The following is a 23384-nucleotide window of genomic DNA, read 5'->3' on the forward strand; positions in this document are numbered from 1 at the left end:
TTGATTATATTTTTCCCTTAAACTGCTTATACACCTATCTGATACGAAGGACATAAAACGGTATTTTTCCCACTTTGAAAAAAAACTATAGGTATAGTATTATAGTTACTATTCTATTCTAACAAGTTGCTAGTAACAGGTAGGAATAACCCCCATTTGTTTTAAACGAAACAAAGTATTACAGTAAAAAAAAGAAGTTTGGATTACAGACATTTTATTCTCTATTAATTTATAATATCAAGTTGCACTGTATATAATGTACAAGAATAACGACTTTTCAAAATACATAGTATTTTATATGACAAAGTTGTGCCGACTATGTTTATACGACAGAACCACAACTATTCTACATCGAGACGATTTTTACACTCTGCATATATCCTTTGGTCTTGGACCATTTTAACCCATTACCTTTAGGTGCCCACCATTTTTCTAATGTTGTTAGTTAGTAGAAAATTGAATCAAACACCGTAACCCAGGTGTACCCAAGTGGGTACAATGGGCGGTAATGGGTTAAGTTCATATAAAGTAAAAGAAATAAGAATGTTACAAAATAATTACTGATACAAATCAGTAGTAACGGGTGAGTTAGTGTAAGGCCTGAGTGGACGCTAGAGTTGTGCGTGCAGCGGGGCGGGGCGTGCGGCGTGCAAGTTAAACAAATGCAGACGTATAGGAGCGGCCGCACTGCATGCTGCTCACATCGCTTGTGAGCCCGACGCCACGCTGCACGCCCCGCTGAACGCTCCGCTTCGAGCGTCCTACCAGGCCTTACTCTAATCCAGGCCAAAATATCTCTTCTTAAGTCAGATTTGGCAGTTGAACCTTTACAAGTTATTACGATACAAGTGCGCAAAGTAGGAAATTCGCAACGATAGTGATAAATTAAAACACGACGGAAGAAAATGTTTCAAATTCAAGTTTCGAATTACCTATTCGCGCGTGTAACGTACAACGTTTTACAATACACATGGCCCTTTAAACTTTCGACGTAGACACGGAAAGTGCTCATTCCTAGCACCATATGTACTGTAAAACCACTTATAGTATAAATCATTACCATATATTTATTACATTATTTATGTATAGAAACATAATATGAAAAGAGAGTTATATTTATAACTGGCCTATTTTATTCAATAATTCTTAATATTAAAGTCTTACGTGTATAATGGCGACTATACAATATTAATAATATATTTACAATACATTTAAAATAATTAGCTTAGTTGAGATATCACTTAAGTGCGTTATAGATACCACAATAAGTAGTAAGATTTTCGCAAGATTACGTTTTCACCTAAGAGACACCAAGGTTAGTTTTTTTTTACAGATTTTTAGAAAGGTTACCAATTCTAACCTAACGTCCAATTACTTCTACGAAATGTTTATCTCAAAAGTTCGAAAATTAACGGTTATCGAAAAAAACGCATTCAGTCTAATGAAAAATCGGGCAAGCATATTTCGAATTTGCGATATGATACGTGTGTTATTTATTTTTTGTTTTTTCAGAGGTCTCTACAGATTAAAAAATACTTTTTCTGGAAGCACAGAATGCGAAAATCTTACTACTTAGGCAATTTTTAATATAACGCACTCTAAATTTGGTTAATGAATAGAAGTCGAAACAATTTGGTTCGAAACTACATGAGCAGCAAAGTTTTGAGCGTTAGTATGGTTCTTGCTAATTTACATTTACTTTTTTAACGCCTAGGTAGCACTGAAAAAAAATACCTTTATTCGTCTTCTAATAGGGAGTATTGCATGTTCTGCCGCCAGAGTGCAGCACTAGCACCTTTCGTAAATCTCTACGTAACTTGTATATACTGTGCCTTAAACTGTTTTTTGGCAAGTTTTCACTGCAGATAATAAAATATGGCATTGATGCATCTAGGCGGTTTGTTTACAAAGAGTCTACCGGGAAACGCGAAAATCGAAATTTAGTTATCTACCTCTTCATCGCTCGAATATGCAAGAGTGATAGAGAGGTTAGATAACCAAATTTCCATTTTCTTGTGCCGCGGTGTCGCGTAATATTCCCTATTAAATAATTACATTATGTTAAGAATTTTACCTTTACCAGCAGTATTCGTAACACTATGAAAAGAAAAGTAGACGAATTGACTATATTTTTATCCCTCCCGCTGTCCAATCCAGGAACATTGATAATTCAAAACTTATAAAAATATCAGCCATAACCACAGCGGCATTTTAGGGTTTTTTTTTCTTCAATATATATACCTAATGTTAAAAAGGCAAATCTTAAATTAAACAACAAATTAAAGTTTAGTGAGCACGAAAAAGGCAAGAACAAGTAAATACAACATTTTTTCCCTCAAAAGAAGAAGTAAAAAGACAATAGTAAATTTTGACTAGTGTAAAAAATAATTGACACTAAAGTAACCGACCATTGTTTTTTTTTATAAAGTTTAATAGTTACAACGAATGAGATGAGCGAGATCAATTATTGTGATGTAATAAAATTGCTTTAGTATAAGAAAAAAACAGATATGAAATAATATAGCGGGGATTTCTATACACGTTTTGCATGAACATGTATGGAAAATTATTTTCCCATTTTGTTACCATTTCACATATTGTGTTATTTAACGGTAACATAATGGAAGTACGAAAGATTTTTGGAAAAAAAACCGATATACGCGATAAAATATTAACTTTTTAGGGAATGTTATTCTATGGATTTAACTACATGAGTTTACATTTAGACGAACCAGAAAAAAAGATGTAAACTTAACTCGAATACAGTTGCACCCGCTTAATACGATGTTTTAGGACATAAGTGACATAATACACACAAAACAAGTTGCAGGTACAGTAGAAAGTGTCTACCCTGTCGCGTCGAATGATGATACCCGTGGCAGTTCCTTTAAATCTTTTTAAAATGTCTACACACATTTTTCGTGACAACTACTCCTTATAAAATGAGTGGTGTAGCCATATCGTGTGAATAAGAAAGAGAAGGGGAATAAGAAGGCAGAATAAGAGATTGCCCAAAGCAGTATTCTACTCGAAGCTCTCTTGTGGAAAGCATAAGCAGGGGGCACCTGCGACATAAAGATGTTCTCAAACACCACCTCGTCGCTCGCGGTATACCAACTGACTGCTGGGATTGCATTACAAAGATCGGAATGGCGTTCTAGTGTTCATGAGAAAGTAGATCAATTTAAGCAGCAGAGTCTGGAAGACCTTGATCAGTGGTTCTTAACCTTTTCAGTTCTGCACCCCTATTACTAACTAGGGAACCTGATTTTACCCCTCCTCCCAATAATTATCAATATTCTTTCTTACAGGGCTAATTTTTGTTATCTTGAATTGGGCTTATTACCCCCGTAAAATACCAGTTTTACCCCTACGGGTTTTACCCCCAAGTTAAGAACCGCTGACCTAGATGCTAAGCATCATATCCGCAAGACTCGACCTAAGCCCACGCAACTCGACTAGACAACTTCATTACACATCGTATGACCGCTCAAGACAAAGTTTGGTTTTGCGAGCTACATTAGACCATTTCATAATCCGGGTAGGAATTGTTGATGGAGTCGCTATTATCGGATACGGCTAGGGAGATTGATATGTGATAAAAATGAATTGTCATAGGGACGCATCGTTCGCATCATTCGACGTGACTGATGGTATAACTTGTTAAGCGCGCCCATACATATAGCAGTAGTACCATATGTACAGTCAGCGTCAAATACTTAGTAGCAGTCAAAGTAGCCTAATAGTTCGGTACACCATACTAAATATATGGTGTACCGAACTATTTGGCTACTTTGGTTGCTACAAACTATTTGACGCTGACTGTACGATAAATACGTTTTCCCGCTTGAGATGCGTTTTTGACGTGGGCCCATCAGAATTTTCTTAAAAGGATTTTACTGTTTAAAAAAAGCGCTGCATATTTACGTATGAGAAATTGAGTCTTATTGCTGCTAGTTACTGATTCAAGGGGTAAACATGTAAGACAGGAAGACAATAGAATATATATGATTGACTTAAAATACTAACTTAAACTAGGTAAAGCAGTTACATTAATTAAATAATGAGTCGGAAATGTAAAAACTGGTTAAAAACTTTAAAAAAAAAACATAATTAAGGACATTGTCTTCATTGAGCCTATTTTTTTCCGCTAGTCTGGAAAATCTAATTTGCCAGTGGAAAAAAAAACTATACTCGTCCCTTTCTTTTAGTTGTTGGTACTAGCGAAGACAAAGACAGTATGATTTTCTCTGTTTATGTTTGAAATGAGACAGTCCCTAGCCAAATTATATTTAATTATTCTCCATTGTGTACCGAATGTGAACGAATGAAAGCCCTTAGTTGTATTTTTTATTTTGTCCATTTTTTAAATCGCAGTTGAAATCGAAATAAATCTATTACTTGATATTTGGCGCTTTGAGTCGACAATGCTTAATGTGAATAACAAGAATTATACTCATAAGAAAAAACTGAATTTTAGATTTAGGCAGTGATACTTTTAATACTATGTTTATAACACACGCAAATCAACAGATATAAAAACAGGTCAAACTGCATAGAATCCCCATATAAAGTGACCCATTTTTATGTATTTTAATTATGTTCATATTTTAATTTTTTGAAATAGGTACTTCAAAATTTCATTTTATATGGTATTCCTTGTTTTGCTTTTTACCCATCAAATTGACAGCTTTTTACAAATTAAAAATTGTATTCATACAAATGACATCATGTCTAAATATAAATTAAATGTCTCTGAGAAATTCTTCATCATTTTAATCTTCATAATTCATCAGAAAAGTATACGTATTAGGTTAGAAATATAAAAATATTTTGAGCTAAAATTTTGGTGAGTTCATTAAATATGTACACATATATAATAACATAGTAAAATTCAAGCTAATTTTACAATTTATCCCATCAAATTGTAGCGTAGGTATGGGTCAACATTATTTTCGATATCTTGTTTCTGACCAAATACAAATCAAATAAATAAATAAAGTCGAGCGCTATTGCAACTCTTTCTAGCTGTAGATTATAATTTACGTGATAAAAAAAAATAACATGTCATTGAAACAGCTACACTCCGTCACATTTTTTCGTCAAAAAACAACGAAGATTTGGACCTAACCTTTTCGCCGCCATTGACTTGATATCAAGTCAGAACATTTCGTGCCCCACACGCCACGACTTCATATTAAGTCGTGGTTTTGGTTAGGTTTGTCGTGTAATTTTTGACGGCGTTGATGACACTAAAGATAAAGATAGTTTATTATTCAAGTAGGCATATTACAATGCGCTTATGAACGTCAAATAAAGCTACACCGGCTCTAACCCTATAGTCTGTTCTTTAATTCCGTAGACTAAAATGACAACCACAAATGTCAAACGCAGAAATAATGTGACCAGCTTAAAACAGAGTGCTGATCTTTGATTTCGGTTTGTGAATAACTGATAAATATTAGATCCAAAATAAACAATTAATGAAATCTACTCACTACATAATAGGAAGTAAATAATAAATAAAATCTACTCACTACTAATCCACTCAAACATTTAAAAATTGCATTATGAGCTTCGAGGTGACTGTTAATCTTACAATAAAATCGCTTTTAAATATAAGAAATATTGTGTTTAGTTAGACTTAGATACAAACTTTCTAAATGCCTCAAAATAGTGTTACATGTCTATATAAGTAACTCCCAATAGTTTATTTTGGGTTAGTACCGGTTGTAGTACATCACTATTTATAAGCCGTAAAAAACCAGCAACACATGAAATGTCATTTTAGTCTACGGGATAAAAAAATAGACTATACACCTCTGACCTGAGATTTATATCCCCCCTCAATTGGAGGAGAGTATCCCAATATGGACCGGCAAGAAACTTTATTACTTCATTGACGTGGCGGCGAAAAGGTTAAATACCTACCTTGGTCAGACCAAGATAAGTTGGCAGCGATTTTGATAGTCCAGACTATGGAGCGTGGAATTAAAAGGTGTGAAATCTCTTATGGTAGAACTGTTGCAAAAGTCCAGCTCTCAGCTATAAATAGTTCCAAATCTCTCCAGAGTAGCGCTAGAGTAGCTAAGAACCTAGGCTTTATTGACGGAGTGAAGTGCGCTGTCTATGATTTGTTTTTTTTTCAATTATTCTAGGTATTGTAGCGGTATTGTACTTTTTTTTTTATATTACGTCGGTGGCAAACAAGCATACGGCCCGCCTGATGGTAAGCAGTCTCCGTAGCCTATGTACGCCTGTAACTCCAGAGGAGTTACGTGCGCGTTGCCGACCCTAAACCTGCCCCCCCTTGTTGAGCTCTGGCAACCTTACTCACCGGCAGGAACACAACACTATGAGCAGGGTCTAGTGTTATTTGGCTGCTGTTTTCTGTAAGGTGGAGTTACTTCTCCAGTTGGACTCTGCTCTAGATCTGGAATGACATCCGCTGTGCTGTGCCCTACCACACAAAGCGAGATGACATTCACAATGCCCATAGCTCTCTTTTGGACGTAGTTTAAGGACGTACCCGGGTCCGGGTCGCGGGTTTTTGGTACATGGAGATTTCATTCCTTAACTCCACATAGCCCAGACGGCGCATGTGTCAAGTAAACGTCATAATTTAATAGAACTTTGGTTTAACATAACCCGTACACGGTCTGGGCTATCAAAATAGCTGCCAAGTTATCTTGGTCTGACTCTAACACGAAAGAAAATCTTACTTCTGTACTTTTCGTGAAATAAAATTAAAACGTAGAGCTTTGCTGGTGAATCGTGTCTTAAGTTATTTTTATGCCAACGATTTTGCTTATAAAAACTGTTTCAAGCTAGGTAGGTTTCACTTCATATCATAGTTGTTTTTAGGGTTCCGTAGCCAAATGGCAAAAATAGGAACCCTTATAGATTCATCATGTCCGTCTGTCTGTCCGTTTTTTTTATTGCCAGGTAAGATTCTGTGGTTAATCTTTAGTTATTTTATTAGTTTTAACCCCCTGGTGCCTAGTGACGTCATATGATGTCAGTATTGAATCTTATATCGTTGTAAAAATACATAGTATATAAATATCGGGGTTCTGACGGGTTACATTTCATATTGATAACGACTACCCCATTTTTGTTAGAAAATATTAAGTACTTCACTTCTACTGAACATTGCAGAGCGAAATAGTGTCTCTTGATTTTTTTTCCCTAATTTTACCAATCTTTAAATAATTCACATAATAGTACGAATATTATACCGTTTTAGACTTATTTTTCTCCTTATTTCAATCGAAAAAACTTGCAAACGTGTACTTTTTAGTACAGTCACGGACTTTAATAGTTGAGACATCTAGGGTTTACTTTACATTGGACATTTCATACCGTTAGTAGTTTGAATGACATGTGACTGTACACACTTAAATTTTTCACATAATTTCCCAAATAAAAAATGGTGCGAGTACAGGTTTTTTTAGACACGTTCTGGTAATAAATGCAATAAATACTTTGAGATTCTATTAATAAATGCATTTGTCGGATCTTAACACTTTGAAGTTTAAAATACATAATGGCACATATTATGCCATATTATGGCTTTAATGACACTTTCAACCACATTTTTTTATATTAAATGCTTTTTTATAGCTTTCTTTCCTGTTCTGTTTAATATTGCACAATTATATCGCTTTACGCTTCTGAGTCAGATACTGCGTTAGTAATTCTCTCCCGGACGATAATTCGTCAAGTGGTTAAAGAAGATGTATGATGAAGTTTCGTCAACGTCAGCTGCCGCTGCGTTCAATAGAAGTCCGCTACCCTAACAAGTAATAAGTTTTTTATTAATATTTTCAATTTTGATACAAGTTTTTATCGCTGACTGTACTTTTCATTCAACAGTCAACTAATACTCATCGAGACAATTCTAACAAACCTAAACACAATCAGGTTGCGTTGTTTTATCAGAGTTCCTATGGCCACCTCCTGTCTTCATCATCAGATCAGCTCGATGGTACCATAATATTGCATTGTCACCCAACTTACATATGTATGTGAAGTTTCAGGTTAATCAAATTATAGAAAAAACATACATTGCAAGTAAAAAAAAAATTTATTTATTTCTTACCATTGACGAGTGGGTTCTGACGTTCACGAGGCTTCATGATACATTACCCTTAATCACAGGAATAGAACTTGTTAATATAATATCTTTTGCTGGCTCGTGATCCATTCATATATAATATTAGTTTTGCGATAGAAATGCTTATATTTCATTTTCCAGTACGCTTAATTTTATATTTAATAAATCGCAGATATATTCTTATAACATATTTTTTATAATACTAATACATTATATTTAAAACCCACAAAACAATCGACTTCTTACCATCTCAACGACATATCTCATTCACATTGATAGCGTAATGTAGACATTATTTCTTGGAGAACAAAGTTTGTTTTGCAATGTGATGGAAATTTTACTATATTTAAGCTGCTTTTTTGGCTAACGTCATAATACAAACCTAGTTTGTTATATGACAGTATAAATCCGTTCAAGTCCACTGTGTTACGTAACACTTCAATACACCTAAAGAGTCCACTGTGTTACACTGGATAATGCGTCCTCAAGTACAAAGCCTTTCCACTGTTTTACACCTTTCCACTGTGTTACACATTTCCACTGTGTTACACCTTTCCACTGTGTTACACATTTCCACTGTGTTACGCCTGCCTCACGCCAAAGGTTTTCGTGCCTTACAGTCATGGGAAATACTTTAATGCGAATTTTGGTAAGTTAAAAATAATTGTGTTTTTTTTTTTTGTATAAGTAATAATGTCATCTCTCATCATCTAATTATAATATGAAATAGATGTTATATCTTAAAGAAAAAGTATTGAAGCCCTCGAGTGGTGAAGTGGTGAGAGGTGGTGACCTAAGGACGCCGGTTCTAATCCGATCACCACTGGAGGGCTTCGTCAATTTTTTTATATATGATTATTGCTCCGAAAGAAGTGTTTACCATATCAAGCGTATATAGAAAACAGATCGAACAAAAAAAACTTGACTCCTTTAGCTTATTATACTAACTTTTTGACCGCCAGGACTATGTTATATAATACGCAATAATAAACTTTACAGTACATATGGGGCTACTTTATAGCACTAGTGCGAGAAGTAGCATATTATGTTACTGTGTCGAACATTTAAAGGGCCATATGTACTGTAAAACGTTGTACGATACATGTGCGAATAGGTAATTCGCAACTCGTGTCGATTTAAAACACTCCCTTCGGTCGTGTTTTAATTTATCGCCACTCGTTTCGAATTTCCTATTTTTCGCACTTGTATCGTAATGTACTATTATCGGTTAATTTTATATTTCAACTTTTGTTAGTTATGCCCGACTGCGGCGTTCAAAGAGTTAAGTACAATCGCCATCAAATATATCTGCGCGATCAAGGTTCTCACAAATATCTGAACATACCTATTGTCAAGGCGTTACAACGCGTGCTCAGATATTTTTGAACACCTCGACCGCTCCGATATATTTCACGACGACTGTACCCTAGTGAGTAATGAAATTGTAACAATGGCTTCGCTTAAAAGTATGCCCCATGACACTCCCTCACACTGCCCACCACTAAATCACATCTAATCACTTACAATACTTACATATTCTTTCTCTTGTATACCGGTTAAAAAGCAGATGCAGAGCGGGAGCGAGAGCGGAGGCGGGCGCGGTCTCAGCCGGCCGCTGCTGTGTCGGGCGGTTAGAGATGCAGAGCGGCGGCGGGCGCGGGCGCGGGGGCGGGGGCGGAGGCGGAGGCGGAGGCGGGAGCGGGCGCGGGCTACAGCAGCGCGCGGCGGCAGTCGTCGCGGTAGGCGCCCGCCGTGCCCCTGTTTCATGTCTGCCATCTGTACAATGTTATATTCAATACATTAATCAATATTATACGGACATTCTTACACAAATTGACTGACAAGGAAGGGTACCCAACTGTCCGGCTCCGATTTGATTTATTTTTATATATGTTATAGAGTAGTCTAAGATAACTGCCACGTATTTTTTTTTAGCTGCCCAAACTCAACTTACTCGGAGAAATTGGCCTCCAAAGTACTGAAAAGTGAAAAAAACCCTCTAATTTCTGTAGAGGGTTTTGTTTAAGCAAATTGCTAGTTAATTACTGGTTTAAATATATGTTGGAGAACATGAAAAAATAATGGACACGTGTTTTGTTATTTCGGCTAAAATTCATATTTTACAAAAAAACGCACATCAAAGTTTCATAATTCTCATCATTTCCACTCAATAGGGAGTATTACTGCAATGTTCTGCCGCCAAAGAGCAGCACTATTACATCACATAAACCATAGAGTGAGTATGGTTGCCAGAGCTCAACGAGGGGGAGGGGGGCGGGTTTAGGGTCGGCAACGTGCATGTAACTCGTCTGGAGTTGCAGGCGTACATAGACTACGGAGACTGCTTACCATCAGACGGGCCGTATGCTTGTTTGCCACCGGCGTAGTATAAAAAAAAAAGAAAAAAAAATAGAGTAACTTATGCATACGATGACTTACACAGTTTTTACTAAGACATTGATGCATCAAGGCGATTTGTTTACAGAGGCCTACCGCGAAACGCGAAAATCGAAATTTCGTTGTCTGACCTCTTTGTCGCTCGAACATGCAAGAGTGATAGAAAGGCAGATAACGAAATTTCGATTAGTTTGTCAAACCACTGAGTCAGAAGAAAAAGGCGCGAAATTCAAATTTTCTATGGGACTATAACTCTACGCGCCTAATTTTTTTTATTTGCCGCTTTTTTTTACAGGCGGAAATGGCTCGACAGACTATATCATGTGACTAAAGTATCAACCGGAAGGCGATGACTGACGAAATTTGCGTCTGGCTCCCGGTCTATTATTTACCACATTTACCTGGATTTCTGCAGCTCGATCTGTCCCTCTAAAGTCTTGGCCAGGTAGATGACGAACAGCTGTGACAGCGCTACCCCCAGAGCCACGGACGTTACAGTGTATAAGTTACGCTCCATCCACACTTGTACACATCATACCTGGATTTCTGCAGCTCGATCTGTCCCTCTAAAGTCTTGGCCAGGTAGATGACGAACAGCTGTGACAGGGCTACCCCCAGAGCCACGGACGTTACAGTGTATAAGTTACGCTCCATCCATACTTGTACACATCATACCTGGATTTCTGCAGCTCGATCTGTCCCTCTAAAGTCTTGGCCAGGTAGATGACGAACAGCTGTGACAGCGCTACCCCCAGAGCCACGGACGTTACAGTGTATAAGTTACGCTCCATCCACACTTGTACACATCATACCTGGATTTCTGCAGCTCGATCTGTCCCTCTAAAGTCTTGGCCAGGTAGATGACGAACAGCTGTGACAGGGCTACCCCCAGAGCCACGGACGTTACAGTGTATAAGTTACGCTCCATCCACACTTGTACACATCATACCTGGATTTCTGCAGCTCGATCTGTCCCTCTAAAGTCTTGGCCAGGTAGATGACGAACAGCTGTGACAGGGCTACCCCCAGAGCCACGGACGTTACAGTGTATAAGTTACGCTCCATCCATACTTGTACACATCATACCTGGATTTCTGCAGCTCGATCTGTCCCTCTAAAGTCTTGGCCAGGTAGATGACGAACAGCTGTGATAGCGCTACCCCCAGAGCCACGGACGCTATAGTGTATAAGTTGCGTTCCATCCAGGAGCGAACTATTTCTATGCACCCGCTTGTCCAGACACGCTTGCTCGCTTCGGCCACCTGGAATGATGAGGTTTTGAATTCGTTTTTGCAGGTTTTCTAACGCGTTTGTTGGAAGACCGGTTAACTGAGAGATTAATCTAAGAAATAAACCTAATACCTTGCAAAATTCCGAATCTGAACTATCTACCTTAATTACGATTTATTGTTAAGTTCTGTTTAAGGCTGGAATGTCCTTAAAAGCACCTAATCGTTGATTTAACCCTTTAACGGTCAAACTAGTATCAGAAATTACGAAAAAAATGAAATTCATTGTTATAGGGTGGTCATTTTTGACATATAATCGAAGTTTCCCCGTTAAAGGGTTAATAGAAAGCAATGGGTCCCATTCCAATATATATATTAGATCCCCTAGATCCTGTAATCTAGCCTATTGTGGCCAAAATTCATAATCTTACAGGATAGTTCTGGGCCCCATATCCACACATGATGTTGACCAGCCCCGAGGCAATGTCCGTGGCGTTGATGCAGCACGAGAATGGAACCCCGCACCGCTCAACAGAGGGCGATGAGCAGTTGAAGTACTCGTTCTTCGACCAGTCCATATAGCCGTCGGAGGTGAGACCGCAGCAATGGAACTGGAAAAAAAAGGATTAAAAACTTTAAACCTCCTCGTTAATACCCAGTCACACGTACGCGATATTTCATCTAAAATGACAACCAACATTCAATTCTAAATTAAAAACCTCATAATCGTTTTTAGACTAGCAACTTTTAACTCCTAGGGCTCGATGGGTCAATAATTTATTCAATAATTTTTGATTCAAAATTAGCTCGATAGTAGGTAGGTATGCATACTCACTTGTTAACATCGATTTAATATACCATGTGCTACCACGGGTATATTAAATCGATGCTTGTATACCTTTCATATGCATACCTTTTTCCTGTGGTCGGGTAACAAAAGTAAAATATAGATTGTGCACGCATATATAGATCACCTAAATATACAGCTTATTAGTTTACTGGTTTTCCGTGTCTCTAAGCGTATTAAGACCGGCGTGTATACGTATTTATTTTACTATTTTAATTGTGCAATAAAGTATAAATAATTGGGTCAGTCACTGATCAATTCGTTCCAACGTTTCGAATCGGGTTTCGCTGGTTATGGATAAATTCACGCATTCGTTGTGCCCTAGCGCGTCGAAATACTTATTATTTCATTAAGCATTTTTCTTTAATATGTATGGAAGCCGTTCAGATTATATTCCACGGAAGGAGACGAATCGAATGAGGAAACGCAAAGAACTCGCTTCATCAAAATGATCATCTATAAACTCCATGAAGCCGATTCTATTGAAAGTGAAGCATATATTAGTCTGGTGGTGGGATTATACATTTTGGTGCCGTGACCAGGATATGTAAGAACGCGGGAACGAAAACTCGTAGTAAAGAAGCAATAATCATGTCGGTGTGAAAAAACTCGAAATGATGAAGGTCAGAATCGCCTCTCTAGGCATGAAGCACTCTCTCCGTGAAACCAATCTCGGGGAAACCGTGAAAATGTTGCTTAAGAAAAGTACTCGATAAGAAATTTTTTAAGCAATACTCACGTCACCCTGAGCAATTTCAATACAATTCTAAACAGGTGACTGTGCAGGTCCCTGGACCGGGGGCCAGTTCGAGTGAGTCATCCGTTAGCCACATAAGTGTTAAGCCACCGCCCTTTTATCCGGATAAGCCGACTATGTGGTTCGCTCAGCTAGATGGCCAGTTTACGTTGACAAAGATTACGAGTGACACTACCAAGTTTTATCATGCCATATCCGTTTTGGAGTATAAATACGCGGTTGAAGTTGAGGATATTATAACCAACCCGCCGGCGAGTGATAAATATGGCACCCTCAAGAGGGAACTCATAGCTCGTTTGTCAAGTTCTAAGCAGGAGCGTTTAAAGCAGTTGATGTCGAAAGAGGAGCTCGGTGACAGGAAGCCGAGCCAGTTTTTGCGGCATATTCGGAGTTTAGCGGGTGCAGATTATCCGGATGATTTTATTCGCCATTTGTGGATGAGTCGATTACCTACAGTGTTGCAAAGCATAGTCGCTTACCAGGATAATTTGCCCTTGGACACCGTGGCGCAGATGGCGGACAAGGTGCATGAAGTTACCCCGCCCGGACCTGGTTATCAGGTGGCTGCGGCGTCGTCATCAAGCGTTCCTGGTTCCATGATAGACCAGTTGCACCAGAAAATTGACGCGTTAGCGTCAAGGCTTGACGCGATGTCCACCTCCCGGGGCCGTCAGGGTCAGCCCCGGTCGAGGTCCCGCGGCAAGCCACGTAATCGTTCCAGGAGCCGGCCGCGAGCTGGCAAGCCCAGCGGCGACGGCCAGCGCCTGTGCTGGTACCACTACAAGTATGCGGAAAAGGCAGATAAGTGCATTCCCCCTTGTGCGTATTCAAAAAACTAGTAGATCGGTCGCTCGTAGCGGCCAGTGAAAGTGTTCCAGTGTCAAAGCGTTTATTTGTTACTGACGCTAAAACAAAAATTCAGTTTTTGGTGGACACCGGGTCCGATCTATGTGTTTATCCGGTTAGCTTTTTGCGTGCGCAACGACGTCATATTAAGACTGATTATGAACTTTACGCCGCAAATAATACTACCATTAGTACTTATGGCTGGCTTACCTTGTCGCTTGATTTTAATTTACGCCGTATGTTTTGTTGGCGCTTTGTAATCGCTGATGTGAGCAAACCTATTATCGGAGTGGATTTTCTCTCATTTTATCATTTACTTGTCGATGTTCGTTATGCTCGTTTAGTCGATGGAATAACTTTGCTCTCATCAGCCGCTGTAGATGCTTCAGCTTGTCCTTACCCCAAAATTAAAGTAATTTCTGGTAATATGCCGTTTCACACCCTACTTGAGGAATACCCGGACATTATTAAGCCTGCCGGTAATCCTCAGCAGCGTAAGTGTAAACACCAGACGCAGCACTTTATTAAGACTACGCCAGGTGCGCCTGTATTTTCAAGGCCACGGCGTTTAGCACCGGATCGCCTCAAAATTGCGAAGCGGGAATTTGAGGATATGGTGCGCTCGGGGATTGCGCGACGATCGGAGAGTCCTTGGTCGTCTCCGCTGCACTTAGTACCTAAAAAGGACAATGGCTGGCGTCCTTGTGGCGATTATCGCGCTCTTAACGCACGGACTGTCCCTGATAGGTACCCAGTGCGGCACATCGCTGATTTCTCGCATAACCTTTTTAAATGCAAGGTATTTAGCAAGTTGGATTTAGTGCGCGCGTATAATCAAATTCCCGTCGCGCCCGAGGACGTTCCGAAAACGGCAATCACGACACCTTTTGGACTTTTCGAATTCCCATTTATGAGTTTTGGTTTGCGCAATGCGGCGCAAACATTCCAACGGTTTATGGACGAAGTCCTTAGGGGTCTTGATTTCTGTTTTCCGTTTATCGATGACGTTTTAGTAGCCTCTGCCAATGACTCAGAACATGAAGCCCATTTACGAGCGGTTTTTGAGCGTTTCAATGATCATGGTATACTGCTTAATGCTAATAAATGTGTATTTGCGGTACCGGAAGTAGAGTTTTTAGGTTACCTGGTCTCGTCGGAGGGTACTAAGCCTATAGGAGCTAGGGTGAAGGCTATTAAAAATATCTGTCGCCACAAATTCAATCAAGTTCTGAATATCAGGAACTCTTGTATTAGCAGTGTACGTATTATTCATAGGCTCTCCAAAACATGTCACGGGAGTGACTAAAAATACGTGAATTAAACCGTACAATTAGGTTAATACTTACATCGCTCTGAGCAAAGTCAATGAAGTTCTGCAAATCAGGGTCATCTCTATATGCGTGAAGAACTCTCTCCGTGAAGCCGATCTCGAGGAAGCCGTGAAGTGAGCGCGGGAACGCGAAGCCGCAGACGGCGCCGCCCATCTCCACAAGGAACAAGATTAGAAGGCAGAGGGAGTACTGGAAATTGATACATATCACTTAATTTCTGTACTGAGCAGAGCCTGCTAAGTTGCAACATGGAGGAATAAAAGACAATATATATAAAAAACGCGTTCTTTCGTTATTCCGGTTATTGCCAAGTGGCGTTACTAACGCAGCAGGTCTCAGTACCATCCTTTTAATTATATGCTTAGACTTCTTATCAAACTAACTTCCGTTCAATAAACGGCGTGACACGATATCATCCGTCTTCGTGTTTCATTCGTCCATGGTTTCAATTAGATTAGATGATTTATTTCATGAAAGACAATTACATAATAAATTTGCATTGATGTCAAAAATATAAGAATTTCTATCATGATCGTCAAAATAAAATAAAAATGAAAATAATAACAATACTAATGAAATAAAATTATAGCTTCAATAAGGATTGTCAACACACAACAATATAAAAAACTATGAAATAGTATCTCATTGATCATCTATGAAATAGTATTGAAAGTACTTACAAATTTGAGCAAGCATGTGTTTTCCCGCAAGGCACCAACACATCCTGCGAAACTAACGACGAACACCACGGCCCCCAGCAACGCGAGTAACAGACTGATGTTCAGCATCACGTCGTATACTGTGTCCAACTGGAAACGTAAACATAAATAAGTGATTTCTAACCTGTAGGGCGCCCTAGATGGTCGAAGCCTCTATGAGATACAAATATTTTGCTAATCCGCGAAATAATAACAACAATTAGTGCTAACCCGTTATACTCTTATACGTGTTTGGCGTTTTTGGCAATCTTCATGAATCACAAGTTTTATTATTAAAAAAAAATAACAACGCAGGACACAAAAAGCGTACATACGGTAGGGAGTTGCTACAAAATGTTTCATTTGAAGCAACCCAAAACTAGTTTTACAAAAAAAACTCATGCCCAATGATATTTCTACCTAACATTTCTTGGTGTTCAAAGAATTTATATTTTGTGGTTAATATAAACGGCTGTATATAGAAGGGCCTGTTTAACAATGTCCAAGTAAAATCCTGAATAAGCTACTTGCCACTTATCTGACGAATAAAGTCATCGTTGGCGTTTCACAATCTTCAAATAAGCTTAACTGGTAGATAAAGTGCTAAGTTTTGCAAAGTTTGTGATTTTCAATCCAATTAGTTTCTACCTTAACAAGAACAATAAAGAATCTCTCGCTACTGTTAGCGCCTACTTGGTATTACCTTCATGCGTTGCTGGCCGCTGATCGCCGTATTAATTTTGAATTCAGTTTTTGACATTGACTATATATATATGCCAATTAATTTTCTTTTGGTGTGATAGATTTTTTTACAAAGAAGAAGAATGTATGAATTTATGTACTAAAACTTAAAAGTATAATAATAAAGTTGATATGTTTGAACGATTGTATGTTCTCTAACAAATTTTGGTGACCCCGACGTGATGTGATCAAATTCGCAATATTTGTATGAAGATTGCGCTGAGTTGAAATGAAGATTATCCTTCAAAGAATATCCCAATTTATCCAATAACGATAACCAGATATTGTGAGTTTAAGCCGGTGAGAAACTAGAATTTATACATTAATAGTACACTATGATACAAGTGCGAAAAATAGGAAATACGCAAGAGTGGGGATCAATTAAAACACGACCGAAGTGAGTGTTTCCTTTCCAGTCGACACGAGTTGCCAATTGCCTATTCGCACATGTATCATACAACATTTTACAGTACATAAGGCCTTTTAAATTTTCGATATAGTTACGGAAAGTGCTAATTATCGCATTAGGGCGGTAAGTAGAACCATATATGTATTTCATACAAATTTTTTTTTTTTATTCTTTGACATTTGGAGAACCTTTACACCTCCAAATCTTATTATTGTGTATTATTATTTTTCTCAGACCGTGGGGACCTTATACATCTCCAAACTTAATGTATTAACCGTGGAGACTATACGTCTCTGTCATATTGTATAATATACTTGACTTGGTACATACTAGTTATGTACAGAATGTAGCATTAGTTTATGAGACTGCTAGTTTAACAGTCCAGACGCGGTTTATTTATTTAGTATAAATTTTATTTTGACACTTGGAGAGACTTTACACCTCCAAATTTTATTAATATTAGTACTTTGACATTGGGGACCTTTTACATCTCCAGATTTAATGTGTTTTTAACCATAGAGACTATACATCTCTATTGTATTGTAGTAATTATTTATTTTAAGATTATTATAATGTAATGTTTACCCAGGTATTGGCTGTTGTATTTATAAAATGTTGTTGTGTATTTTTCATGTCACTATATGATGTTACTATAAATGTTGTATTGACTTGTAAAAGAGCCCTTGAGGCCTACTTGCAGAATAAAATTTTGAATTTTGAATTTTGAATTTTTGAATTTTGACTGTAAAATATATTATAAAAGATCTCGCCTTCAGTGGTAAAATAAATGAAACATACCTTTATGAGTCCCGTAGCCTGCCATTTGTCCAGGAATGCGTATAATCCAACGGCTATCAGTAGTCCTCCGAGCAACTGTGGAACAATGACATTTCATCATCATCATCATCATCATCATATCAGCCTTTTATCGCCCACTGCTGAGCATAGGCCTCTCTTCTAGTACGCCACTTATCCCGGTCCCGAGCCAATCTCATCCAGAAGTGACCCGCAGTCTTCCGAATTCGGAATGACATTTGCAATGTATAATGATCAATAGGATTCATCTTGAAACAATAGGCCAGACAATAAGACTACTAAGAAACTGAAAAATGGGACCTTCAAAGCCCCCTCTCCCTCCCAGCTTAAGGGCTACGGCCGGGGACTTTTGATATGTTTACCTCCTAACTAGTCCAAACTAAGTTACAAAGGCAAAAATTGTGTTCCAAGTATTTCTCTATATTTTTTTTTACATTCGTCCTGCCTACAACCATAAAGCAGCAAATCTGTTATGTTTTCATCTTATAATCTGTTTCTATTTTAAAGAAAGAACGCTTTGTACATTAACCTGCCTGTTTCTAACTCTGTCGCACGCGCATAATTATATTACTGTCCCGCTCACACAGTCACTGACCGCCGGTATCATGGCCTGGACAGCATTATAATTACGTGCGTGGGACAGATATCTCATTCTTCGTGCTCAGAGTTCTTACTTTAATGGAGTTGAGAGATTTGTAACTTTAAGTACTGTTGCTTATGGTTGCTATCATATTATCTCTTTTAAATTGAGTTAAGAGGTTTGTGAATTTTGGCAATAATATATACACAATACATAATACTGCTATAATCATATCCTTTCCTGTAAACATAAAAGGTGATAATTGATAAAGTGTCGTAAATAGGCACTTGTTATTATTATTGCGAGTCTATTGTGTCTCACTGCTGGTCAAAGACCTCCTCTTTTTCGTGTTGTCCCATTTTTTTTACCCACTTAAGAGAAAACTTAAGTGGTAGGTATACATATTTTTTCGCCAAACTGTGGACAGTTTGTTGGCGAATAGTGCGCTCCAAAATAAAACTAACAATGTTGTGTCATTCCCTACTCATACATTATACAAACTTATTTGAGCGTACATTTGGCCAGCCTCTCAAAATGGAGTCGAGTTATCCTACCATCGCCAACGGGGTCTGTTGGATCCTCGGTTTGACTCATGGGGCGCCCACTCCATGTTTATCTTGGGCCCATGGACATTTGTTATTTGTGAATTTTAATAATTTATAACGTTGCAGAGAAGGACAAAATTAATCTCAGATTATTGCCATTATTTGTAGTGTTTTCAACGAAACGTGTACTTATTGTTGGTTGTCAATAAGACGCTATTTCCATAAAGCTTCAAAATTAATTCAACCTAATCGTTGAAAGAGCGTCGTCGTCGTCGGCAATAATCGTTGAGCGGTCGGGTAAGTCGGGTTGAGCTGGAGCGAAGCCAGAAGGCGAGCTGAAGATAGGAAGGCGCACTTGTGAAGGCCCTTTGCACCTCAGTAGGGCTAAGATGGTCGACTCTTTATCATTTGTCACCATGCCTGTCACGTTCTAACAAGTATGTAAGTGCGAAAGTGACGGACATAGTGACAAGTGATAAAAATGGAACCATGCTTCCACCGCTGGGGTGCTCTAGGACATCAACAACAACAACAATCGTTGAAAACTTCTCATTTAAACCCATAGTTCATAAACATTGACATCATCAATACAAGGAAATATTTGTCACATTGCTTTGTTATTATTTAAAATTAAGTTGAATTATGTGACCTAATATTTCCAATCGGCAATTCTAGAATATATCCTGAATGTAAAGTAGATTTTTCCTGAACACCAAGTTAAATTACTTCAATAAAATAAATGATGTAGCAGGCCCGAGTTTGAATCATGGTAAGGGCATTTTTAGTGGGTTTATCACAAATATTTGTCAAAAGGGTATTTGACAACTAATTAATTAATCATGTTATTCTCATAAGATACGGTACATAGGTGTTACATCAAAATAGTACTGCCAAACTGCTGCTGCTGCTAAGTCAAATCAGTTTCTTTTTTTAACAGACTTCAAAAAAAGAGGAGGTTCTCAATTCGATTGTTTTTTTTTTGTATGTATGTTACTCGATATCTCTGAGAATCTTGAACCGATTTTCAAAAAAATTTTTTTTATCGAACGGGTATAACATCGATTTGGTCCCGTTGGCACCAAGTCGGGGTCTGATGATGGGATCTTGGAGAAATCAAGGGTACTCTTCAAATGTCGCCGGCGGAAAACAAGCATATGGCCCGCCTGATGGTAAGCAGTATCTGTAGCTTAAGTAAGTTAGTTGGGTTGATTCAGTCTGATATGCAAGTAGGTGACTAATTGCGCCAGCGAAAGTGTTAAAACAATCATGATAAAATTCATCTTCTAGTTTTTATTGTAACCATAACAATATGTGAAATGAGCAAAAAGATATCTTACTTATCTAAGAGGAAATCAATATGGTTAACAGTATTAACCAATAATTAAGGAAGTAGGTTATTAGGGGTTTATAATTATATTTGAATAGTGATTTAATTAATTACTTCCTCAACATAAATAATTTTATTGTATACTACGTCAGCGGCAAACAAGCATACGGCCTGCCTGATGGTAAGCAGTCTCCGTAGCCTATGGACGCCTGCAACTCCAGACGAGTTACATGCGCGTTGCCGACCCTCGTTGAACTCTGGCAACCTTATTAAAAAAAATTTTTTTTTTTTTAGTTTTTTTATGTAAAAAATTCAGTAAGGTCAATGTAGGTCAAGTCCAAGACCATCTACAAACTCTTTTGTCGCTTTTAACTCTTATGATTGTACACATACTTCACTTACGGAAGGTCGGAAGAGCAGGACTAAAGCTCTGCCTTTCCGACTCTGTCTCATCAACATAAATACAGAAATTCATGTCCAGGCTTACCCTATTAAGCCTATCACAAACAGAGTGATAATATATGTTAATATACCAAGATACTGACAGACATTGTATAAAATAGCTAAGCACAACAAACGCCAACACTAAGTAATTTATATACCAAAATATAAATTACTGACTGTCAAGCACCTACAATGTGAGAGACAAAATATACTAAAATATATTGTAATATACCAAGCTCTATATCGCAAGGTATCTTGATAGGTTCATGTGTGGACTCTGTCAAATAAAGAACATAAAGAATATATTTATTTGAAGAATTTGGCATTACAAGAGCAGGCTCAGCCTGTAACTTGGGAATCTCAGAGAAGTATCGAAATGGTGCGGTTCTTATTTTAACAGAATATATTATTGTTAAAGCTAAATTATACATAAGATTTTTTTTATTATATGGCTAACTATCAAACTAAGTTCAAAGACAGTTAAAAAGGTCTCAGTAAGTTGTATGTAAGTGAATAGTACATAAGATACATATATCAAAAGATGCCTCGCTGTAAGACATCTTTTGGTATATTATTGCTCCATGCTTTATGAAGTTCTTCCCAGCATTACATTTCAAATGCAGATCTTCTCCACATTGAACTTGATATTTTTACTGTTAATGATTCCCAACAAAGAAAAAGGTGAGTTTTTTAAATATGTTTTATTAGGGTACAAACAATATATATATATATATATATATATATATAATAGCATAAATTAATAAGCCTAACTATGGCCATTAAAGTTTTTTAACTGACGAATATGTTTTATATTTTTTTATTTATTAAATATAATGTTTAGCACAAAAGTCCAGGACAATGTGAAATCAATGCAAATAATAATTCGCGACCACTACTGAGATAACCGCAGCGGAAACAGATAGTCGCGGCTACGATTGGTTATACATTTCAATTCAATGCTAACCCATCACCAGTCTGGGAAAAAATGATTCACCATGTACACAATACAACAATAGCCCACACAAAACCGAGGAACTCTTTTCTAATGAATGTAATGAGATAACTATCATTCCAATTATTTTCTATATTTAATTATTACAAAGAATAATTAGCAAAAACTTACCCAAAATATAAAATTCAGCACAAATATCATATACTTCACACAACCACTAACGTAAGTAAAGTTTGGTCCCCTTCGACGCTGCATGATTATTTTTTTACGTCATATAACAGATAATAAAAATAATTTGGGGCTCAAAAATACTACTGGAGTTTACTATTTACAATAACATATAATAAATATAAATAATCCATTGATGAGTAATTCTGTTTCTCCAACCACAACGTCCGCTCGATTATTTTATTGGTTTGACAGCTGAGCATAGACTAAAGTAGACATCTTTTTTTATTGAGTGTATGACCAGTACAAATAAATCTAAAAATTCCCTACCGCGAAAATCGAAATTCGCAAATTGCGGGGATCTTACTCTTTTACTCTCACTAAGACGTAGTTAGACTAGTTAGAGTGACAGATAAAAATGCCTGCAATTGACGAACTTCGATTTTCGCGGTCATAGCCCAGGCATGTCAAGCGCCAATTACATCCACACTTCTCGATATCGGGCCCGAAATCAGGGGGCCTACCGCGAAAACCGAAATTCGCAAATTGCTGGTATCTTTCTCTTTTACTCTTCGTAAGACGGAATCAGAGTGACAGAGAAAAATGCCCGCAATTGACGAATTTCGATTTTCCCGGTAGCCGCCCAGTCCCCCAGTCGCGATTTTGGGCCTGATAATCGTTTTCTGTTTCACGGAATTTCAGCACATCGTTAACAATACTTGAAATGTAACTTTGTCTCTAATTGCCAAAAATGTTCAATGTTTGATATTTTTGCATATGAACCATTTTTTTACATTTCAAATATTGTAAACGATGTGCTGATATTCGGTGAAACTGAAAAATACTCTTTCTCGAGACCGAAATCGGATCTGATATCAGGTCTGATAAAGTGTGAATGTAATTGGCACTTTGTCGGTAGAAAAAGGCGGCAAATTTGAAAAATATAGGCGGGAAATCCCAATTAGTGGATTTTGCACCCTTTTCTACTGAAAAAGTGGGACGCCAGCAAAGAGTAAAGTAAAATTATATTTTGAATTTCTGAGATCTTTGGCGAAAGTCTTATCGCTTTTTTATAGAACGCTTATGTTCGTTCTCGTGATTTTATGTCGTGACGTGATCATTGACTTGAGTCTTCACGATGTCTTGGTGACAAAGCGTTCGAGGTAGTAGCTGTACAGTAC

The 23384-nt window shown here is 37.7% G+C and overlaps 1 protein-coding gene across 2 annotated transcripts; it reads right to left on the bottom strand.

Moving 5' to 3' along the window:
• Window positions 1-197: 197 nt before the first annotated feature.
• On the bottom strand, window positions 198-22500 carry LOC133529609 (tetraspanin-33-like). Of its 2 annotated transcripts, XM_061867360.1 has the most exons (8): window positions 22207-22500; window positions 18170-18244; window positions 16204-16332; window positions 15539-15712; window positions 12174-12353; window positions 11052-11775; window positions 8650-9892; window positions 198-8613 (listed from the first exon to the last, which is right to left on the bottom strand). In XM_061867360.1, exons 1-6 carry the CDS (start codon window positions 22288-22290, stop codon window positions 11554-11556), a joined length of 864 nt encoding a protein of 287 aa, XP_061723344.1. In that variant the 5' UTR covers window positions 22291-22500; the 3' UTR covers window positions 198-8613; window positions 8650-9892; window positions 11052-11553. The 2 variants fall into 2 exon arrangements, with proteins under 2 accessions (XP_061723344.1, XP_061723342.1); XM_061867358.1 differs by having other exon boundaries at window positions 198-9892.
• Between the last annotated feature and the right edge of the window lie 884 nt (window positions 22501-23384).

The sequence above is a fragment of the Cydia pomonella genome, chromosome 21 (genome assembly GCF_033807575.1).
Source record: "Cydia pomonella isolate Wapato2018A chromosome 21, ilCydPomo1, whole genome shotgun sequence".
Taxonomy (NCBI): Eukaryota; Metazoa; Arthropoda; class Insecta; order Lepidoptera; family Tortricidae; genus Cydia; species Cydia pomonella.